General features: G+C 40.9%; 1 protein-coding gene across 1 annotated transcript in view; it reads right to left on the reverse strand.

The window, feature by feature from the left end:
- The window catches only part of LOC121089886 (glutamyl aminopeptidase), a 41,274-nt gene extending 22,614 nt beyond the window's left edge, over window positions 1–18,660 (reverse strand). Inside the window, exons 1-7 of the mRNA XM_040597628.1 lie at window positions 17,795–18,660; window positions 12,664–12,805; window positions 10,051–10,182; window positions 5,766–5,886; window positions 3,494–3,648; window positions 2,765–2,878; window positions 950–1,084 (exon numbers count right to left, since the gene is read on the reverse strand). Coding sequence (XP_040453562.1) covers window positions 950–1,084; window positions 2,765–2,878; window positions 3,494–3,648; window positions 5,766–5,886; window positions 10,051–10,182; window positions 12,664–12,805; window positions 17,795–18,408 — 1,413 coding nt within the window. The 5' untranslated portion in view covers window positions 18,409–18,660. The remainder of the gene's footprint in view (window positions 1–949; window positions 1,085–2,764; window positions 2,879–3,493; window positions 3,649–5,765; window positions 5,887–10,050; window positions 10,183–12,663; window positions 12,806–17,794) is intronic.
- Between the last annotated feature and the right edge of the window lie 321 nt (window positions 18,661–18,981).

Here is an 18,981-nt window from a genome sequence, read left to right on the forward strand (position 1 = left end):
CATAAGTGATGAGCTCCTGGCTGCCACCCCACACAGCTAGTACTGCCAGAGGCCATGGGCTCAGGGAGGCCTCTGTGTGCCCTGGTCAGAACAGTGGTTGGATAGTACCAGCATCCCAGTGTCTTGCTGCTCAGACAGACCCAGGGTATTCCTCCACTCCGTTCCAGCTGGCTCCTGAAGGAGCCTTTATAGGCACAGGTCTCCACCTCCACTGACAGGGACAGCCCCAGAATGGGCAAAAAGCTTGTCAAATACCTAATGGGGTGTCCTCTACCACCTCCTGGTCTACAGACTATTGTACTCCTAGTCAGTCCTGAGCTTCACAACTCAGTGAAATGTGGAGCTAACTTATCTCCCACTTTAGGCCAATGCCATTAGAGGCTAGTGTAGCCCATCTTTGCTAAGGCTTCTTGGGTGGCTGGGATAGTGTGAGCAACATGAGACAAAAAGTTACTTTCCTGTTTTGACTGCTTGGTTCCCTGCCTTGCTTCCTCAAAACAAGTTATACTGCCCTGAAGGTGTGATAGGAAAGTGAGGGAGCGGACACCTGGACATCTGCCCTTGCATTTGATTATGAGGCTTGACATAACTGGGCTACATCAGTACATGAGGTGACAGGAGAGGGATGTGCTTGGTGTCTGGTTTAGGATAATTTTAAAAACAACTCTAGTGGCAGAAGTTGTTGACACTGATTTCCCTGCACCTCTGCGTGCTGTGAGCAGGTTTGTATGGCACACAGTGGCTGACTGAGGCTCTGGCTGCACTGCTTCTCTCACGGTTGCTTTTGGTTTCATCACTGACAACAGCTGGGAATGTCCCAGAAGAAAGATCCGCTTAGACACAGCCCAGGTGGGTTAGGAGTTATGATTGCAAGCTCCCCTGACTTTCACCTCCTCTCCCAAGCCTCTGCTTTCTTTGCTTCCAAAATCATGACAGGAGGGTATCCTACCTTACTGTAGGATATCCCATCAAACACAGAGGTGATTTCAGCTGGAGATGAAACGTCGACCACAATTGGGTGGGAAGACAACAAAGAGTCATCCTTCATTACAGGAAGCACATCATCAATTAAAACCTGTTCAAGCTGAGAAAGAGATGTTAGAACAGAAACAAATGCAGGACTATATGCCTAACTTCATAAAATAAGTAGCTTGAACTACAGCTTCTCTAGGGGGAGGCAGTTGGAAATGGAATGAAATTTCACCTCCTGTAAAGAAGGACTTGCTAACTCTTACTTTACATCTGAGGGGGAAGGGATATATTTTTTCCTTAACTAAGATAAATTGCCTTTTGAAAATACTGTTTTCCCATGTGTATCAAAACACAAAAATTCTCACAGTATGCATAAAAAGGAGTCTATATTACCAGTTTCAGCAGTGTCACAATATCTGCAAATCATTATGGGCTCCTCTTGCAAAAATGGAACTGGGGAGGAAGGGAAGGAGGGACGAAGAAGGCAGCGTGCTCCATCCCAAGGCTTGTACTTTTTAAAAAGTGATTACAATTTTTTTTAAAAGATTAAGTGGCCTGCAGTCAAAATCCCCTTACTTCCTAATAAATATTGACCAAAACTGACTAAATTTCTATTTAGTTTTCCTCTTCTAATACTCTTTAGAATGACAACACTGAAATGTCTCTAGATCTTAAATGAACATTGTGTCTATACACAAAAAAGTCTTTTAAATTTTAGGCTCGGTAATTAAAAATTTTCTTAAGTAGTTAGCACAACAGTCCTCTACTTCAAAGTCTAAAAAGGATGATTTTGTTCTCAGCCTTACGTAACACAGATGATAAGAGATATTTATGGGGAGCAGGGAGGGAGGCAGGGGAACCACCAAATAGGCACTGCCTGCTTCTAAAGTGACTAGGCTCAGGGGCTAGCAGATTTTGACAATGGGTTCATCTATGAAAAACCTACCCTGCTTCCTTCCACTGGAGTCTGTTACATATTTTCTAGTAGCCAGAATCTCACTACACCTGGACAGCTAGGGGAAACATGCATGCTAAGCACCATCACATCTATGTGATGTGCTTATATGCTATGATATGGGAGGGGAGAGAGAGCAAGAAACCTCCCTTTATTCACATATTGTTATTGTTCCTCAGAGTATAACGTGTATTTAAGGCTACCCTCTGTCTTCAGCCCCCTTAAAGTGACTGTAATTTGTTTTACTGCACAGTTAGTGCTGTGGGCCATCCACTATCACTACCTATTTTTGCGCTGTGTGGAGTAGAGGTTGTCTGAGTTGGAGCATTTGAAATGACACTTAAAATGCTCGCAGCAGCTGAATGGGGCATCGGATATTTTCCCTGATGAATAGCCCAAGCTGTAGAGACAGGCACATGTTCCCAACCCTTACCAGGTCGGATAACAATCCTAAGATGAATCCCACAAAGAGACACTGCAGCCCACGTAACTAAATAAAGGGAAATTGCCATATGCCAGGGTTAGACCTTTAAACAACCTTGCAAAATTCCTAAGGCTCTATCCAGAATCCATCTAGGTATTATTTGCTATAACAAAAACAACTGAACACTTGATTCGCTTGTTAAAAGAGAATGACTAAAACTACAAAGTTTACTTTGACTAGTTTCAGACTGTAACTTAGGTAGGTGGAAAAAGCTTAAACCAACTTTATGTTTCACTGCACTATGTTAATTTTCTATGTATATACTTCAAGTCTTCATCATCTTTGTCTAATTTTTACTCCCTTCAAAATGCTACCTCAGCCCCACCAGCCCTTCATGAGACAGAAATAATTACCATTTTCCAGTCTGGTTCTGCAGCATTTACTCCCAGGAACTCAAAATAAGTGGCAAATCCTTCATTTAACCACAAGTCATCCCACCAGTCCATGGTCACAATATTTCCAAACCACTACAGTTATAAAGATAGAAAGATGTAGTGTTAGCTAAATGGTAAACGTACATTTCAGTATCTCACATCTCCACATAGAACATTCATTTGTTCACTTTTTTTCCTGTTGCCAGATGAAAATTATCATCATTCTGGGGTTTAAATAGGAATTCAGTCTTTGTGTTGCATTAAAACATCACTTTTATATAAAATTACATATTACTGGAGAGACTGCTAATGATTCCTGTGCCACTGAAAATATTTTTAGTTTCTTCCTCTTGATTTGATGATTTGTGCTTGTAAGGAGATGTTTTCAGACAGCTTCCACAGTGTATAGTTGTCCCTATTTTCTTGCCCAAAAGAGACATCTGCACATGCAAATTAGTTCCTTTAAGATATTTCAGACAGATTTTCATAAGCTGGCTCACAGTCTGGACCCAAGCATCTAACTTCCTGAGAAAAATTCAAAGGCAGTAGTTATGGTACTTTGAAGGTCTAACAGGGAACCGTTTTAACACAATATTTTGCAATTAAAATGTGAGCACATGTAAAAGATCCTGAGACACAGTTAATCACAGTATTTTTGAAATTAAAGTGTTGAAGCACTGTATGAATAAATCGTGTCCAAAAATTTACCTGATGAACGAGCTCATGGGCTACCACGGCAGCTACTCTCTGTTTGTTGGAAGTGGCCGACTCATTGGGATCATACAGCAGGTTTGTTTCTCTGTATGTGATCAGCCCCCAGTTCTCCATAGCGCCTGTCCCAAAATCTGGAATAGCTATTTTATCTACATTGAAAGAAAGAGAACATGATTACCGCTGTATCCTTTAAGCCACTTAGCTTGTCCTTTTTCTGTGTATTCACAGCCTGTTTTCCTTACCATTTCTGGTTCTGGCTTACTACTCTGGACTGTAGTCTACAACCTTCTAACCTTCTTTAAGAAGCAGGAAACTGGTCTACAGCAGCTGATAGCAAGTGCCTTGGCTCTGCTGAGATTAATAGAGCTAGGGTCAGTTGCACTAGCTGAGAATCTGTCTTGCAAGGTGATGCTACACCACCTCCTGGGAGCATGCATATCATACATTACTTAGTTTTGCCTCCAGAAATTAATAGTATTGTCTGGGGATATGCTGTAGGCGGTAAACCTCCTGAAACTAACTGTAGCATAACGAGGCATGTCATTGTTTGTCACACTGTTGTATTAAAAATATTTATTGACATGGTAACTGAAGTAAATCCCCCATGCAGTGAAAAACATCTGCTTCTACTCCTGGCAATTTGTGGGGGTCACTCATTTATGGTCAGTAATCAATACAGGTTTAAATGAGAATTGAGGACCCAATTGGACTGGCATTTTCTTCTGCAAATAATGACCACAGCCTTTCTATGTGGGTTAGTGAAAAAGTACAGATGTATTTAAAACTGAATTGAATAAACAACCCTCACTCCTAACAGAACATAGGAATTACTTATTTTAATTTAAACAACTTGATTACAGAATCAAAGCTGATAGTATGGCAAGGGCTTCACTGGCAGATGAGGATCACAAGGAGAATGGTGATGCCAGAAGCCACAAATCAGTGCAAAATACAATATTTAAATAAAACATTGTGCAGAAACGTATTTGATTTGTCAGGTGTGATCTAGATGACTTCTAATACTGAAGGAACAACACAGTATGTGAAGAGTTGTGATCCAACATTCTAAGAAAAACAGTGTAAAATCTACAAGAGCATCTGTGTTCTGATACTGTGACCTGGGTTACCAGTTCACCCTATAGAGTAGACAGGCCCCTATCTATATGCTGATGTGGTAAAATCATCAACTTTTATGGAAATGAAAGTTTGAATATGAAGTATAGGTGAGATAAAGGGGGAACAGTGTGCTAAAGAACAACACATTGTACTGGTTTCCCTAATTCATTGTCATTGAAATGCAAATATATTTACAGTAAGCTCAGATGATGTTTTGAAAGGAGGTGAAATTCTGTTGTTAAAGTAATACAGGTTAGCCTGATAGGTACGTGTGAAAATAGCCAGCAGAAAGTTTGCATAACATTGTTGATCATCTTCAAAGGTTTTTGTTGGGTTTTTTTCCCTTCCATATTACATTGCCTTAACTTGTTTGTAGTTAATATTTTCCCATCCTTTTAAGTTCATAAACCTAACTGAATTACCTCTTTGGAGGTCTTAGAAGGGTACATTTCCAAAACTGATTACATTACGTTACTAACTGCACAAATCAGATCCAGAGTCCAGATAGTCCAAGCTAAAAGATGCCCGGCTGCACTACTTTCTTTGCTCGCTTTGTAACCATGGGCAAAATTTGATAGTGTGCTCACTCTTGTTTAGCTCTGGGTCTTTATTTATCCCAGCAGCAGAAACTACAAATTATATGCTGGACCACATTCATCTTTCTAAGAAGAGGACACACACCCACTTTGCACTAAGGTTAATAAATAGTATGACATACTCTCTCGCAGTTTACGTCTTCACTTATCTCACTACTGACTTTTGTCCAGAAGTTCCCATGTAAGTGGTACATACTGTTCTCAAACTTCTTCTGGCTCTATTTTAGCTCATGATGTTCCTTTGCTGATGACACCAATGATTCCTGTGATTTTCCACAGGACGCTTTAAGAGAACCATGTCAGGATCAGTGCTTCAGTTCAGCAAACTGAACTGTGAGAACTGGTAACTAAACTGTTACTGAGAACAACTCTCCCATCATGACATGTAAGAACATCTTGAACTACATGGGTACAGTTTTAAAACATCCTGGCACAGTATCAGGAATTAGCAACCAAATGCTTTCATGCTATTTTCCACCAAAGCAGAGAGACCTGTAGAAGCATAACCATGACAGTGAATTAACAAAATGAAAAATATAAGTATTAATAATCACCTAGTTTTGGAAGGGAATAGCTCAAATTAAAGTACTCTTCAAAGAAGTCGAATACAATTTTTGTTACATTTGCTGCGTATTCTGCCGTGCGTATTTGCAGTGGCTGTGCATAAACTCTCAGCTGTAAAATACAGAGACAATTAGAGCAGTATTCAGTTAAAAGAAGTTAGGTGGCAAGCACTGAAAAGTCATTTGACATACATACCTATAGCACTGCGTGCTATAAAAGAACGGCCTGAACACTAAATTCTATTTCCTAACACATTTATTCAACAAAGTCTTTCAAATGCTGTACATAAAAGAAACCAAGTCCAGATAACCTCTGCATGCTTTCCACAGCATGCCTGAATTGTAAAAGTGGCAAGATCCACGTCCAGAAGCTCACAGTGGCCAAGCTTGGAGCAGGGCCTGAGTGCATACCAGCCCCTTGTTTCCCCAAGGCCTTTTTTTTTTTCCCCAAGAAGGAAGCCTGGGCAAGCACAATGGAAGGGAATCCACTTGTTCTGAACAGTTCATTGATCTGGACTGATCCTAGCAGACCAATCTTTAGGAGTGCATCTGTTCTGAAATGTGTCTGAAGCCCATAACAACTTACTTTCTTCAATTTCTTCCTGCCTATCCTACCTTCTATCATCATAATATCCTCTTGTCCTTGTATGTTTGAAGATCTGACAGTGCATTTTCCAGATCTATAACTCTTCCCAGACATGCTGACGCATCCAGTGGCTGCTTGCCCAGGACCTCAGGCCATGCAGCCACCCAGTCACAGCTATGATGCCTGCTGGGCTGCTGCGCCTCTGGAAATGCCAGACAAAAGTCAGTTCTCTCTCTTCCCACTAGACAGGTCCAGGAAAACTGGCAGGTTTGGTAGCCCTGTGTGCACTAGGTGACTGTTTCAGTGCTCCTGTTGCATATCTGAGTGGCTTTTTCCCTGAATGCAAAAGATGGTGTGTTGGGTGCTGTCCTCCAGTCCCTGGGGCTTGGTGCCTGGGACTGCTTTGGCTGTTACTGTCAAGCACTAGGAAACCTCAAGCCCCAGAGGGCTGGAGTACTTATGGTACCCATAACCATGATGAGGAGGTCTACAGCTTGAAAAAACCTTTTGGTACGTTATCTCCACATTATGAAGACAAAGTTTGACTTCAGAATTTATGGAGTCTTTTGGGGGTCTTTCCCTCAATCTCTTTGTCCCAAAGCTCACACAGATCTCTGCCCCAGAGCAGAGCCTTAGCACTCACTGGCAGGAGCTGTAGGCTGTTCTCTTCACTGTCTCCCAGAATCTTCAGTGTGGGAAGTAAGAGATCTTTAGATGGAGTGAAGTTTCTGACTTTAGAAAAACTGATCCTCTCATTTTGCAGGCCCTGCGTCTCTAATGAATGGGCCACATTCTTCTGTGTGTTTTGGTGCGGCTTGTTTGGTCCTCAGTGCTGTCTTACAGCTAGGGGTTTAGGGTCCAAACTGAGCAAAGGAGCTGGCCTACTCTAGAAGCCTCTTGGAGCCTGACAACACATCGATTTCACTACTGTGAAATTACATTTCCTCCAGCGACAGGGGAGGATGGGAAAATGGTCAGAGGTAAAGCTGAAATGGAAAAACAAAACCAAAAAAAGCTTATGAAATTCAATCGGGAATCCATTCCAGCCAGGGGATTTCCCTCAGGGTCAGTTTGCAATTACAATCTGCAATTTCCACTTCAGTAAGCTCTTTACCCCATTTAGCAGTCTTTGGTCCCCTAGCTGATCCATATTAATGGTTTCCAAAACCTTCAGCATGCACTAGAACTGACTTTGGGTTTCATTTGTATAATCTCCTCTGTGATTTTCCAAACCAGGCATTTGATACCTGACAGGTAGTCAGCTCAGAAGCATCATTTCCAGCTGTAGGGACATTTCCCACCACTGATTCCACTAATGTCTTTGTTGGGGCAATGGCTTTCTGAGCAAATGGCAGAGTTTTTAAAATAATTTACCATGTCACGTGAGCTGTATGATGTTGCTGTTGTTCATGAAAGCAATGTATGGATCACATGAACACTTAATGTTGGATGAGGGATTTATTCCTAGCAATTTATACAGCAAACTATGGAATGTTCCTTTCAGCAGTTGGTGAATCTAAATAACTAATTGCTTGGCTGGGCTTCAGAGTTTTGGGAAAAGAACTGTTTGGTTAGGAGAAGGACTTTCAAATTACCTGATTAAACCCTCTAAAGATAGCCTGGTTTTCCTGGGGAAAAGGTAATTTTTAGTGGTGAGTTTATGTGGCTCCCTTAATTAAAAACAATCTTACACATATACTTCATATTGGTAAGACTATTGTCAGTGCTAAGAGAAAGGAAACAGTTATGACTTTAACCTCACTTAAACCCCAAGTTTTCTAGTGCAGGCAAGTCCTCAGACATTGTTTAGTGAATAGCCTTAATCAAATATGTAGTAACCAAAACTTGAATTAGAATATGTTTATTCAGGCAACCTCTGTACTAACACAAATACCCCTGCTTCTACACACACATCTAATTACCATGTTTCAGTGAACACTCCCTTCTATTTAGAAAAGCTACAGCCAGTCAGGAACATTGTGGGTTTTGCTGTTTTGCTTGGGGGGAAAAAAACAAATATTGACCTCAGAGCCATATTTTGTAGCGTGGCATGAATAAGCAGAGAATGTTAACTTTTGCATGTGCAAAGAAAGAGTTTTATGTCTTCAGCACTTTTTTTTTTTTTGGTACCACACTGCGTTCTACAAAAGCTGCACAAATTCTGATTCTTAAAATAATTAAACTCTAGAAAATATCTGTTGAGGCCAAATAGCCAAAGTCCTGTCCGTGATAGTGAATGGAGCAGCCATGCTGAAGAGCATCTGGTTAACAAAACTTTATGGCTGCGTGGCCTAAAACATTCTCCTGTTTTGCAAATTACTCAAACAGCAGGGATCTAAGAATACCGCATTGCTATCTCAAACCAGCTCCATTTGCTTGGGTAAGTGTATTTCAGCTTTAGTTATCCGTCAAGAAATAATTGTACAGCATGATGCTAGCAAGAGGCATGGAGGAGGGAGGCCTCAGCACAGCGCTGTGCCAGGAAGTCTGCTAAGAACTGGATCAGCACTTTGGAGATTTAAACAAGGCAGATTTTCACATCAGTGGACAGCCTCAAGTAGTGAAGGATTTGCTGAGCTTTTTCGGATAGAGAAACTGAGGAGGAGCTTACTTGCTGGGGGAATAGTGGTCTGGCTGGGGCTTTGCTCTAGCTGCCCTGTCCGCTGCCTCCAGAAGAGGAGGAAAGTGCTGCCAGCTCAGCTGAACTGCAAGACCATGTGTTACACCCCTAAGGGGAAAGGAGGGGGAAGCAGCAAGAGCATACAGCTCTGGGATCATCCCGTGTCTCAGATTGGAGGGGGAAAAAAAAAAAAAAAAAAAAAAAAAAAAAAAAGAGAGAGATGTAAATCAACAAGTAATTAACAGTGGTTGGGTGTCCCCGACTAGGTTTAGGCTAAATGAGGAGTATGTGTTGAGGGGCAAATTGTGTTTAGTCTTTCAGGTTGTGATTCAACTTAATGTCTTGTGATCTCCTTATGCCTGATCAGCTGCACCTTCAGGAGATTTGAATCTCAGTGAGAACTGGATTGGACTGCCTGTTGCATCTAAATAAAGGAGCTATTTTAATTTTATGGAGTCAGATTCAAACATACTCACTTCATTAGGGCACCTACCAAATATCCCCCGGGTTAGGCAGGCACTTTCACTTCTATACTTATTTGTAAAGAACTTAGACTGTGCAGTTGCCTTTAGCCACTGTTGTAAAATAGAGAATATTAGAGCCAATACACAGTGGCACATAGCATCGCAGTTCTATGTCTCCATGACTGTAAACAGGAAGACATCAGATTCACACCTTTTAACTCACAAAAACTGTTAAGTATTTGTATCCATGGCCTATGAATCTCTTGTCCCCCTGGACTTGTGCATTCCCTCAGACTCCGGGCTTCAAGTCAGGGATGAGGTTGGAGAAATAGTACACCTTCCTCACCCGTGTGCCTGTATGGGATTTACTGATGGGATCTCGCCAAGATGGGGGCCAGGAAAGGACTGCAAAACACTGTATGTAGTCAAGGTCATAGAGACCATTGTGAACACCTAATCTGATAAACCCGGTTGAATAAAATAGAGTATAGGAAAGGGAAAAATATGTTCCTGTTTGTATTACAAAAATATATTTAATTTTTTTAAAAAAAGTAATTCACAGTACATCTCTCATCTGAGCCATGTTCAGGCTGCAACAGCACTTACAGGTTTTCCGCTAGCAGATATTTTCTCTATCCACTGAAACTGGTGCACCGCAAAGCATACCAAGTAAGTGCTCATGGGAACTGACTTCTGAAAAGTTGTCCGATTCCAGCCACTCCCCAGCTGTACAGTTTGCTGCAGAAATGGAAAAACAATTAATTTGATTTTTGGAAATGCAAACACATGCAGAAAAGGGTATAATATTTCTATGAAGGCTGCAACTACACAGGAATGATAAATCACCTCTCCAGGTTCACCTCTTCTGGCATCCCATTGCTGATGGCACGAGAACAAAATGTTTTTCCTGTAATACATGAAACAGGACTTTGTTTTTCTGCACTAAATAAGTTTACCTGGTTCTAAGTTTCATTAAGGATCTGAAATCATTCACATGCACAAGCATTTTGCCAGTAGGAGTTTTCCAGTGTATGCTAGCATGTTTTGTTCTTGAAATGGTGGCATAAAATAACATTACTTTGGACAGGTATGAGAAGAGACTGGATTCTCTCCTCTGAATTACATGCATCGTGTAGGAGTCAGGGATTGCAGAGATGCTACTTAGGATAAAGACCAATCTAATGAATCTATCCTGAACTCATTCAGATACAAATCAGCAGTGCTAATTGATGGGTTGTTTAAATGTACATAAGGTTTAGTGCTGATCATAGTTTGTCTTTTGTAAATCAATTAAAACCCATTCTTGGTTGTCCCAAATGTCCTTAACTCTCAAATGAACTCTATGACCAAAGCTGCAACCCTGTATGTGATTCAGCCTCTAAATATTTATTTCTGCTATTTATTATTTTCTATTGCCAGTCTGATAATTATTTTTGCTTCTGACTGGATGACTAACTTATATAGGACAAAAGCAAGCAGCATGTAAAAGACACTAACCTTCTACTACTGCGACAATACTTCATGAGATTTGTTTGTTATAAATACAACACAAATAAAGCAGACAGTGAATGTTATAGGTAATATAATTCCACCAGCAAACCAAAACCCTTTCACAGATATATTCACAAACCCCTTTTCACAGAGATATTAGCAGTCTGCTTTTCCATTATTTGACTCGCTTTGACTCTATTTTGATATCTTTTCTTCTTTCAATGAAGTCAGAACTTTATGGGGAAAAAAAGTTTTAAAAAAATTCACTCCAGTGAAAAATGAAATGTACCAGTTTCTGATTTTGCCATGTTGATTATAAAGCTCTACACCACCAAAACTACTACAGAACATGTAACACACAATGTGCTTTGTGTTTACAAACTATTACATTTCCATTGAAAAGATTTCCTAAAGAGCTTTCACTACTGACCTCGTGAGCACACCAGATGAAAAAGTGTCCTGCTATCATCCATTTGTCCTGAGTATGAACCCAGCATAATCTGCATTTCCCTGCCTGTACTTGGATTTTAGCAAATTAATTAACAAGTGGTAGCTAGGTCTTTGAAAGCTTATTTTGTGTGTCCATAAGAGAAGCAAGATCCACATTTAAAGATGTAAAGTAAATGCACCAAACCCACTAAATCTTGGTAACATTTAGTCTCATCCCCTCACCTTATCTAAGGTCTGTGAGGAAAGGTGTAGCAAACACTTTCTTTCATGTGGTGTTCTTCAAAGTGCCTGGTGCTTTTTAGGCAGCAACGATAGGTCAGAGCTTTAATTTTGCAAAGGGAGGCAGGTGTATCAGATTTGTAATAGTTCTCAGCTGAATTTCTAGGGGATAGTTAAGGTTTGGGGGTGCGTTTAAATAAAACAGTAAAGGAGATCTTTGTTTTCTGAGTGGGGGAGTGATTGGGAAGATGCAAATGTCAACAGCCTTGAGGCTGGAAGTTCTTTTTTTAATTTTTTTTTCTTGTTTTAAAATTTGGCATTTTATCTTCCATTTCAGAAAATATTCATTAGAAATTATACATTGGGCTACACATTCAGTTAAACCATTCATTAGAAACTCAGCTGAGAGCCATTCAATCTTCTTCCAGAGGGCACAGAGACAGATGATTGATGCAATTGAATTTCATACAAAACTTGGAATTTGACCCACCAAGTCCAGAAATAGATTATTTAGGAAATCACAGTCACAGTGAACTGGCAAGTGTCCACACCCATGATCTGACAGATTAGGTTTCCGATTCTGTATTATTAAAATAATAATAACCGTAGACTTTCTTGCTAGCAGGTTCCTTTGCCATCAGACTGATCAGCAGACCCTTGCTTTGTACTGTTATGTAATTTCAGTGATTATTTTAGACTTCCCATCTGGGAAGCAGCTGTCTTTCAGAGTATTTATTCCTTCTCAGAGTCCACCATTACCTTTATAATTAGTAGAGGATGCTTATTTAGAATATCTGAATAGAGGGCCAGCTAGCTAAAGATGGAAGAGACACTTTGGATTTGTCTCTGTATTGCCATGTTGTGTGCTCGTGGACTACTAGGAGTGCTAACGAACCAATCAGTCCTGTTTTATGGAATATTTATTAGACATTAGTTTTACAGTGTCTGGGTGGTAGAGTCTGTGAACGCTGAATGCGCAAGGACTTTGTGATCCATGCTACCTTTCCAGTGGCTTTACAGAACCATTCCACTTAGACAGCAGGGTTGGGAAATACATACCTGCACTGGCATGTTTGAAAGTGCTTGGTATGCATCTTGGTGGATGATAGATATGTTGTAAGTTGCCTTCTTGTTGGGCTCATCAAAGCAAGGAAATGATTTCCGTGCATCTGTTGGCTCATGATCAGTAGCTGCAATGCTCCTTTAAACAAACAACACATTGGCAAGCCTTCATTATATACCTTTTAAATCTTATCTGCAATTTCTAAGCATAATTTTTTAGCAATTTCACAAACCAAAGCCAGCTGCAAATATTTGTGTTTGTCCATTCATAGAAGCAGGTGACATCAGAAATGTACAAGCTAATATCGTATAGCCATGTGTAACATGTATACCTCAAAGCCTGCCATCAGCATCCTTTAGGTTTCACAGCAAAAGCTAAAGCAAATCGCTTATCATCAACTATTTTTAGGAGCCAGGCAGTAAGATAGGAATGACCCTTCATGGATGGTAAAAATTTTGCTCACCTTCCTGATGAGCTTTCCCACTGATTTATGTGCCTAAAATAAACTACTGAAAGGAAATTAAGGTCCTGGTGTAGGGATGTTTACTTAAGTCACTCCATATGTTGTTTACCCACTAGAGCATGTCTTGGCTTGGAGTTTTGAACATCTCCTGAGAAGACACCTTGGAATTGCTTCAGTGCCCCTAAAATCTCATCCTGCTTGTGTTTCTTTTTCTGCAGTCACCATGTACAGTTTTCTGCTGTTATGCTTCCCTGATTCCATTAATGAAACTGCTGTAGAAAGCATGGAAAGTTCAGGTGAACATCCTACTATATAATTGGTGCTATGCTAGCCCTGTTGGGGAGTTTAGAAATTCATCTGTTATGCAAAAAACAACTGGAGGAGTTAGACAATAGGGATCATGTAAAAAAATAAGGTGAAGGCTGTGAACGTTCATATCACTGCTTGCTTCTCATAGTGACATCAGGCTCCCCCATTAATGAGCCGTACAGTGGCAGAGCATATTCTCCAGTGATTGATGGTGAAAGGGATCACAGATGCTCCTTCAATTAATCTGGAATGTTGAGCATTTTCTGACAGCACTTCTACAGCTGCCCCAACTATATTAAGGTAGTTTTTCTTTCCAAAAAGTAATTAAAAGTGTACATCATAAATTACAGATCTGCGGCAATCCTACAAGCTCACTTGACAACCAATTTTTCAATGTTTCTGTTGCCCTTGGCAATTCTCTGTGACGGTTAAATACTAAACTGGTCATTAGGAACTTGTAGCAGCAAGGGTCATTTACAAGCCTGATGGAGGTTAATATGTCTGGGTTCTTACCATTCATGTTCATTGGAATAGTAACTCAAAAGCTCATGGGCAGAAAGAATAATGAACATTCACCTTAACATAACTTCAGGCTCAACAGAGTTTCTTTTGCTTGGTAAATTGTTTGATGTCACTCTCTACTTTTTCTAGGACTTGAAAGCTATTTCACAATTAAGTTCACGTCAAGTCCCTGGAGCAATGCTTCACAGCTATTGCTTAAAAAAATGGCTACATATTTTGACACATTTATATTTTGTTCCTACAGAATGATAACACTGTGATATTTCTGCTGATTTATAAGGTGACAATCCATCTATCTCATATATTTGTAGAGGCAGACAGACAATAGCAGTGCAAAACCTCAGCACTATAATTCCTGTGGGGTAGATGATGAGAACTCCAGGCTATGACATGAACAGAAATGGCTCTGGAAACATGAAATTTTGTAATTTCATTTAAAACTGTATAATGTAGTTTTTAGATAAGATTTTCTTCACTGCTTAGTGGCTTCTGCCTTTCTGCTTGTTGTTGATGTCCAGACCTTTAAATGTGAACTAGAGCTGACAGTTGTAAATAACATAGCAATAAGTGAAGATCTGGCTGAGACTGCATCCAGATGTCGCTCCTGAAATAAAACAGTGCTGCATGTAGAACCAAGATGAATTCCCCCCACCTTTTATTTTTTTCCCAAAGCACAGGGTGTTAGTGCAAAAAACTCCCCTTGAGCTAATTAAAGCATTTTTCTCCCAATCTTTCCCTAAATTCAGATTCATTGCTGCTTCTAAGAAAATTTTGTCCTTGAGGAAGAAATCTAGGAGTTCTACTTCTGTACACTAAAGAATATTTTGCCTTTCCTTTATGAATTAAATCCTAAATGTAAGTCTCCCTGCTAGACATGTGCCCAGCTATCTTTTATAAGCCTCTTGTCCTCCTCTTACAGAGGACCGAGAGAATGCCTATAAAAGGGAAGCCATACCTTCTCACTAATAGTAGTGAAAAATCAAAACCAGCTGCTGTGAATTGTTTGTATTATCTGTAATATTAAGGAGGAAATACAAGAGGGTTTTAGCATGTTCTTTGAGAGGAACGAATGAGTTTTAAAGAAGCCATTACACTAGTCAAGGACTCTTGTTGTGCTTCTTTCCCTAATATCTGAAAATAACACAATTGTAATATGTTTATGATCACTGCATCATGCAAAATAGAGAAGGACTGTTATTACCCTTTCACCAATGGGAAATTAAATGTGCAGACAGGCAAATAGCTTTACCACAGGATTTCAATGCTTACGGTTGGATTCAGGCATCCACAGGAGGATCTAGGTAGGTCTATGTCTAAAGCCTGCATTCTCCAAGCTTCTGCTTTCCTGCTCCCTACCTGCACATACGTGTCAATTTGAATAGTTGTGTTCCCAAGGTATCTCAAGATCCACTTCTGCGCGTGCCCAAAAGCACCTTTGCCCTCATGGGGATTGTGTGATCTGTCTGAACAGGATTCCCAAAAGAGGCATTCTTCTCCCTAAGCCTCCCAAGGATACCAGACTTGCAGTCATGTTCAGCACAAGTCTACCTGTTTTCCACCAAATGTGGGAGAATAAAACCTAAGCAACAGCAGAGCCTGGACATGTGCCTAGTCTGTAAACAAAAGGCATTATAGCAATGCTTTGGCAAACATTTGCCTTCACAGACAGACAACTGGGGAGCAGCTCAGCCCTGGCAGCTGACTTTCCAGTGTTACTAATTCTCTCTAAAGGTCCTACTGCTTCTAACACTGCCCAGAAGGGATGGGGCAGCAGGTTAATTACATGTTGGCTCTCATTTTCACCTCAGCCCCCCTCTCTCTAACATCCTCTGTTAATAGACTTACTTGACTTTCGCTGTTACCTGATCTGATTTGTATTTACTTACAATGTGACAAAAAAGGGAACTATTTGGGTTGAAATTTTCCAAGGGCAATGTCTGCTTCAGGCAAAGGCAAATTAAAAAAGTTAATTCCAGTCAGCATTGTTTTTGAGCAGAAAGCCAGGGGAAAATGCAGTTTTAATAAGTCATAAAATCCTTCTGCCACCATCCTTCCTCACCCCATACTGTCACCTACCCTCATGCTGCACAGCAGCAACTTGGCTGTAGCACTTGGCTGGTGGTTGCTTTCATTTCAAAGCTGTACTGGTAACTACCACGTACATTGCCTCTGCCACCCGCACAAACAATCTACCCAAATTTAACCACATGAAAAGCATTTCAGAAGTCACCATTCACTCATTCTTATTAAAGCCCTTCTCAAGCCTAACAAAAAATCTCACATGCTCAAGTTCCTTTCTGTATTGAGAGTTTTCAGACTGCTGGCTAGGATCATCCTTGCAATTGTAGCTTCCAACATTCAAATCAAGGAGTAGGAACGCTCTCAAAGTGAGCTCACGTTTTCTGCTTTCTTTAGCTTATGAATTTCTCCTTTCTTCCTGATGTCAGATGCTTGGCCCTTGTCTTCCTACACTGTCTGGATCTGAAGGATGGACTCTCACCTATCCTGCTCTGTGACTCAAGAGATCTGTGTTCTGGTGCTGCTGTTCTGTTGTTGTGACAGATCTGGGGCAATTCATTTAATATCTAGGTATCCTTCATCAATAAAAGTGAAGGAACACACCTCAACTTAGAAAGATGCTAAGAGGTTACACTTTAAAAATGCTGTGGGGATGTCAGATGCTCAAAGTATAAAACTAAAGCACCTTCCAAGTCAGAGGAATACTTGACATGGTAGATGGAGGAGGACAAGAGGGAAAGAGCTGGCTGGCATTCGAGTTGTTCTCTACATGGCTTCTTCCCAGATCAGATAACTATATTTAAATATGAAAAATGAATGCTTGCTTTTTCTTCTGCTTCTTGGATTTGCTGCTGTTTGTGTCTGTCACTGCTGCTACTCCTCTGGTATTGCCTGTCAGCTGCTGAATGGAGCTGATGCGACTCTCACTCATGTCCCAGGAGGGCAAACAAGTGCCGTGAAAACACAGCAGTGTTTGTCTCCATGTTCCTGCTACAGGGCCTTGGAAAAGTCTAGCCAAGTTTATCTTCTAGCTGTACAGGCTGGAATGAGTCACTGAAGGAATGTAAATATTGGAAAATAGATGAGTGTCCTCTCCATACTTTAACTGCAAAGAAATGCCTCTGAGCAGTGGGCAATGGCTTTTTCAAGATTCCACCCAGAAATAGTGCAAACCTGTGAAGTGGAATGGGTTAACTGAACTGGCAGAGGCTTTGTAATCTTTCAATAACTGTTGATATATTAAAAAGGAAGAGCTGGAGCACAAAAAATCCAAGTCAAAGATAACCGTCATCATTGAACTTTCCTACCTATAATTTAAACCAGCTGCAGGAGGGACAGAGAAGTTCTGGTTTGGATATTCCTCAGGCTTACAACATCAAGGAGGCACAATGTCAAGAAAACTATCACAGGACGATTTTACACCAAAACTTACTTTGGGGAGTGACAGGGGAGAGTGATGAGAGCTGTATCCTATTCAGTGTACTACAGAGATAAAAACAGGCCTCAATCCCTCCAGCTCTCTGAGGGAGCCATTTGTAAAGCTCAAAGGTAACCTAGGACCAGTAGAGTTTGAAATTTTTTTTCAGAATAGTAATAACAAACCCCTCATCTCTCCAGCCCACGATCACTTGTCAACAGCCAAAGGTTTTTGAATACAGCATCTTCTTTAGGGGAATGAGAAAATTAAAGAACAGCCCAGAAATGTCAGCAAGTTGGTGAGAGGCAAGACTTAAAAGCTGAAACTGGAATAGAGGAGGCCTAAGCAAGTAGAAATAGAGAGGAAAGTTTAATAAATAAAAGAAAAACTGCTTTACTTGATCTGTCCGTTCTCAGTGTAGGTGGTCCTATAAAACCCAACCAGGGAACCATTCAGCCAGCCTTGAAACTTCAGGGTGAGTATATAGGGATCACTTTCATTAGCGACGGAGAGCTCTGCTTCTGCTTTCACCACTATGTACTCTTGCGGCTTGTACCCAAAACAGTTGTTCAGAGCAATCACTTGTCCTGAGGATTTTCGGAGTGTGGGCATTTCTGTAATCTTGGTCTCTCGCAGGTGGAGCCACAGGTAGCTGGTAGATTTTTCCAAAGCAATAGAGATACTGACTGTCCCTGTGTAAATGTCTGTCTCCATTTCAGGCTTTATTTCCAGATCATAGTGGACAGGCTTGACATAAGTGGGTAGTCTAAAATGTCTCCAGTCTCCAGTCTCATCATTTTTAGGAGGACAGGGACCCAAATCCACAGGGGGAGGAGGGTTTGTTGGTTGATCTGTTCCCCCTGAAGGTTGCTGAGATTCAGGTCTGCTCAGTCCCACGCCGAGCCCCACAGCAAGCGCTGCAGCCACCACGATGCCACAGATGACAGCCACATGCTTTGTCTTCATGCAGTACCTCTTGGACTTCTTATCCTCAAAATCCATGCCTTCCATCTCTGCTCCCGGGTCTGTTCTCAGAGCAAAACATTAACTATAAAAAAGCTTATTAGTCACTTCAGCACTTGTACTCAGTAAACTCAGCGGACTTAGTTTGTATTTTAATTGTGTAGATATAGCTGTTCTCTGCCCGTCTCCCCCACCTCGCTTTCCATGAGACACTCAATTAATTAAAGACAACATGCATTTGGAGGAAATGTGAATGATCAAAAGGAGTGCAGCTGGGCTGGGAGACCGAGGGAACCGACACAGAAGAACATTGTTTCTGCCGTGCTCCCCTTATAAGCTGCGCAACCCCACCCCCAGCCCCTCCTGCTCCGGCCTGAGTTAAATATAAAGCAGTACTATGTTAATCAGCAGTTAGGAAATGATCAGATGCCAAAGCTCTGTCAGCAGCTTTCAGAAAGAGTTTGCAGATAGACGTGTAACTGCTCCAAACCCTCAACCTTTGCCACTACCCCTGCTGTGTCTTGTTTGGGTTTTTTTTTTTTTTTACTTTTTCCTCTTACTAGCAAAGATATCCTTGAACTTCCACCCTATAGTTTGTGAAATGACATCTCCAAAGTCTTA

Source organism: Falco naumanni, chromosome 1, assembly GCF_017639655.2.
Source record: "Falco naumanni isolate bFalNau1 chromosome 1, bFalNau1.pat, whole genome shotgun sequence".
Taxonomy (NCBI): Eukaryota; Metazoa; Chordata; class Aves; order Falconiformes; family Falconidae; genus Falco; species Falco naumanni.